The sequence below is a fragment of the Sinocyclocheilus anshuiensis genome, unplaced genomic scaffold (genome assembly GCF_001515605.1).
Source record: "Sinocyclocheilus anshuiensis isolate Anshui unplaced genomic scaffold, SAMN03320099.WGS_v1.1 scaffold510, whole genome shotgun sequence".
Taxonomy (NCBI): Eukaryota; Metazoa; Chordata; class Actinopteri; order Cypriniformes; family Cyprinidae; genus Sinocyclocheilus; species Sinocyclocheilus anshuiensis.
Window position 1 is genome coordinate 829,140 of NW_015542360.1, and position 3,881 is coordinate 833,020.

At 32.6% G+C, this 3,881-nt stretch overlaps 1 protein-coding gene across 1 annotated transcript in view; it reads right to left on the reverse strand.

Moving 5' to 3' along the window:
- Positions 1-3,881, reverse strand: part of dock3 (dedicator of cytokinesis 3) — a 258,400-nt gene that overhangs the window by 14,793 nt on the left and 239,726 nt on the right. Inside the window, exons 39-43 of the mRNA XM_016490711.1 lie at positions 1,889-1,975; positions 1,622-1,726; positions 1,351-1,492; positions 356-522; positions 189-275 (exon numbers count right to left, since the gene is read on the reverse strand). Of these exons, the coding sequence (XP_016346197.1) occupies positions 189-275; positions 356-522; positions 1,351-1,492; positions 1,622-1,726; positions 1,889-1,975 (588 nt within the window). The remainder of the gene's footprint in view (positions 1-188; positions 276-355; positions 523-1,350; positions 1,493-1,621; positions 1,727-1,888; positions 1,976-3,881) is intronic.

Sequence of the window (3,881 nt, forward strand, 5' to 3'; positions counted from 1 at the left end):
TAACCATTTACGCAAAATCGTAAAAAAAAAATAAATAATTAATAAAACACATTCATGTCAGACTGCTGCCCATGAGGCTATCAGCTCCAAATGATTGACTTAAATTATTGAGATTCAATAAGCAGACTAAAATGGTCACTTCATTATGTTGATGATACATTCAGCTTTTGTTTGGATGAGTCACCCACCAGCTCACGCTTATCCACCTCAAACCAGCGGGAGATCCCGGGCAGAGGGTGGGTGAGGATAAGTGTGGTCCGCTCGATCCAGAGACTCTGAAAACACAGACATGTGATGCAACCTCAGCCGAAGTCATTTATCCACTAGTGTTCTGAGAGAAGAACTTCACATTCACCTTAAATTCATTGTCCTTGTCTTTGGGCCCCTTGTGGAAGGGCCGGTCGTAACGGAAGCGTCGGACATTATTGACTCTGTAGAAGCTCTTGATGCGGTCCGGCACGCGGTCCATCTGCAGCACATCAATGTTTTCTGGAACTGGAGTCACAGCGTAGATCTGGAGGTCTATGGAGCTTTACATGAAGGACAAACAGCTACTATACAGCATAAACAAGTACTTTAAATTAATAGATAACCCTAAATGAAAAAGCTTGCACAATTGTATGTTGTTTATAAACTTTTTTTTTGTTTTTTTGTACAAAGAAAAAGAAGATACTTTGCAGAGTGTCCAAGCTGCTCCTTTACTTACAAGTGGTATAGACTTTTGGACAACTAAAATGTATGATATCAAACATAAAATTACAGTTAAATACAGTTTTTTAATTAGTTAATTGCTAAAATAAATGATAAATTAGGATTAAAAAAAAAACTTCTACTTTAAAGGTTAACTTTAAAAATGTAAAAGTGTTATTAGAGTAAAAGCTATACTAAGCGTCATTAATTAATTACGTAAAATTGTAATTTTATAAACAAATTAATATTATATTGTATTATATTATATTAATATAAATTATGAATTTATGTCAATACATGACTTTATGGAAGTGTTTGGGTAGTATCAATTCTTAAATGATTTTTAATGTAATTATTTATGCAAAATTATATTAAATTATATTATACTTAATTATGACTTAATGAAAGTTAAATTTTTTAATTGAAAATTTTAGTTACATTTTTAAGTATGCATTTAATTTAGTGTTTAAATACTATAAATGTAAATCAGAGATTTTTTATTATTTTTTATATTTATTTTTTATTTATTTAAACAAAATCATTTCTTGATTGAACATTTATTTTCATACACACAATTTTTTTCTTTATTTTTTTTAATCCATTTCCTTATCTCTTTTCCATTAAAAGACCCCACAACCATCTTATTATGGTGAAGGATACACTGGGCATCACCCTGTAAAATCCCCTCATCTGGTTGATTTGGGTGCTGCATGGCGATAGCTTGTGGAAATTCTCCCAGCATTCTTTGCTGAAAGGCTTCGAGTCTCTCGTAGTCATGCCCTCGACAAACAAACTCCTTATTCTGGAGAGAAAGAAAAATCTATAAATAAATACATATTATATAATTTAAGGTATTGAAAATTCAATCCCTTAATTTAATCGTTACAATTATTACAAACAAACAGAGCGTGTAAATATCGCAATAGCTCACCCTGAGGAAGAAGGGAAACTTCCGACCATAAAATCCCACCCTGAAGAACTCCGGCTCTAGTCGCTGCTGCTCCATTATGTTGTCATAATATGCCGCCTCCATTTTCTGTAAAGAAAGAAAGAGCTAAATATTCACACAGCGTTGACCTCCTTCTGAGCATAATACATAACAGTACGTTAATAGCTGTGCGGTCCACTCAAAGTGCTGTTATATAATCTCTATTCATATATTCACATTTAAAAAAAAGGAACATAAAAAAGCACCGACCCGTATCCAGCTGAGACTCTGATAATCGTACAGGGACTCGTACTGAAAGGCTAGTTCACGGCACAGCGGGATGCCGTACTCCCAACACTGGGAAGAGAACAAGAACAGGCCAGCATATGCAATTTAAACTAGATTTACATTTCTGGAAAAGAAACACCATCAGTTCTGGCATGGCAAGTTTTAGGTAGGTTTATAGAAAGAAATGCCACATCACACATTTCGTTACGTTAAGTTTGCACGAAGTAATAGGTGTTTAAGTCAGGTGTTTGTGAGAATTAAAGGGATAGTTCAACCAGAAATGAAAATCCTGTCATCATTTACTAACCCTCTGAGTTTCTTTCTTCTGTTGAACACAAAAGATGATATTTTGAAGAATGTCGGTAACCAAACAGTTGATTGTAGCCATTGACTTCTATAGCACGGGAAAAAAAATCTATGGAAGTCAATGGCTACCGTCAATTGTTTGGTTACCAAAGTTTATCAAAATATCTTCCTTTGTGTTCAACAGAAGAAAAAAAACTCATAATATGTGAAAAATAATTCAATTACAGTTATATTTTGAATGTTGAAAATGTTAAATTTGACATTAAATTAAATTAGAAACTATTTTCTAAACGCATATTACAAACCTTACTATGAACAATTAATATTTTATTTCATTTACATTTTTTTTTAATTGGTACATTTTTGACTTTGTAATGTGCATTCAAATGTTTATTCCACGTTATTTCATTATTTTCCGTTATTTTCCACATCCAATTAAAACCCGTCGCATAGAATCAAGTCCTGCCCTACATTTTTGTCCTTTTCGATAATCCGTTATATTTGGATGTATGTAACAATTCAACAGAAAAGATCTACCGCTACTTCTGTTTCATTGCAACTTTAACAAGTCAATTGTTTTTGTTGTTGTTGTTGTTGTTTGTTTGTTTTTTTTTACTTTTAAATCTTATAATGAAAGTCAATGCGATCCAGTGTTTTTGGACCCCACCGACTTTCTTTATAAGGTTTAAAAGTAAAAAAAGGATGAAATGAAAGAACTAATAGATCTGTTTGCACTCAACATGGGCAAGTGAAATTCCAAATCCATTTGTCCTGTTGTCGGAAGTAGCACAAATGTGCAGAGGCAGGACCTAACATTAACACTCACCAAGTAAATTTAGAGTTGGTGAGTACTGTATATGAACTGGTTACTCACAAGTTGGCTGGTAACTTTTTCTTTTAACTCTTTCCCCGCCAGCATTTTTTAAAAAAAGTTGCCAACCACCGCCAGCGATTTTGATGATTTTCACTCAAATTTGATGGCCTCCAGTATATTTTGCTGTATGAATATTTGAATATGCAATACACCAAAATAAAGGTAAGAGCCTCTACTTTAAAAAAAAAAAAAAGTTTTATTCTAACTTAAAGCATTCTTTTTTTTATCAACACTTGAATATAGGTAGGTTTCATAAAAATGCATAATTTTGAGCAAAAAAGTGAGAAAATCACATTTTTATCAAAAACTACATCTGGATAATATTCAGTACGACTATCAAAGCATAAATCCAGTAAATCGCTTCCATCAACACCTCCAAAGCTTACACAGACATATTCCACTTCCTGGATCAACATTTTACTCTGTAACATTATGCAGTTTTCATTTATATGCGATCATCAGCAATAGACAGCATATAAATGAAAACTGCATAATGTTACAGAGTAAAATGTTGATCCAGGAAGTGGAATATGTCTGTGTAAGCTTTGGAGGTGTTGATGGAAGCGATTTACTGGATTTATGCTTTGATAGTCGTACTGAATATTATCCAGATGTAGTTTTTGATAAAAATGTGATTTTCTCACCTTTTTGCTCAAAATAATGCATTTTTTATGAAACCTACCTATATTCAAGTGTTGATAAAAAAAGAATGCTTTAAGCTAGAATAAAACAGATTTTGGTGTATTACATATTCAAATATTCATACAGCAAAATATACTGGAGGCCATCAAATTT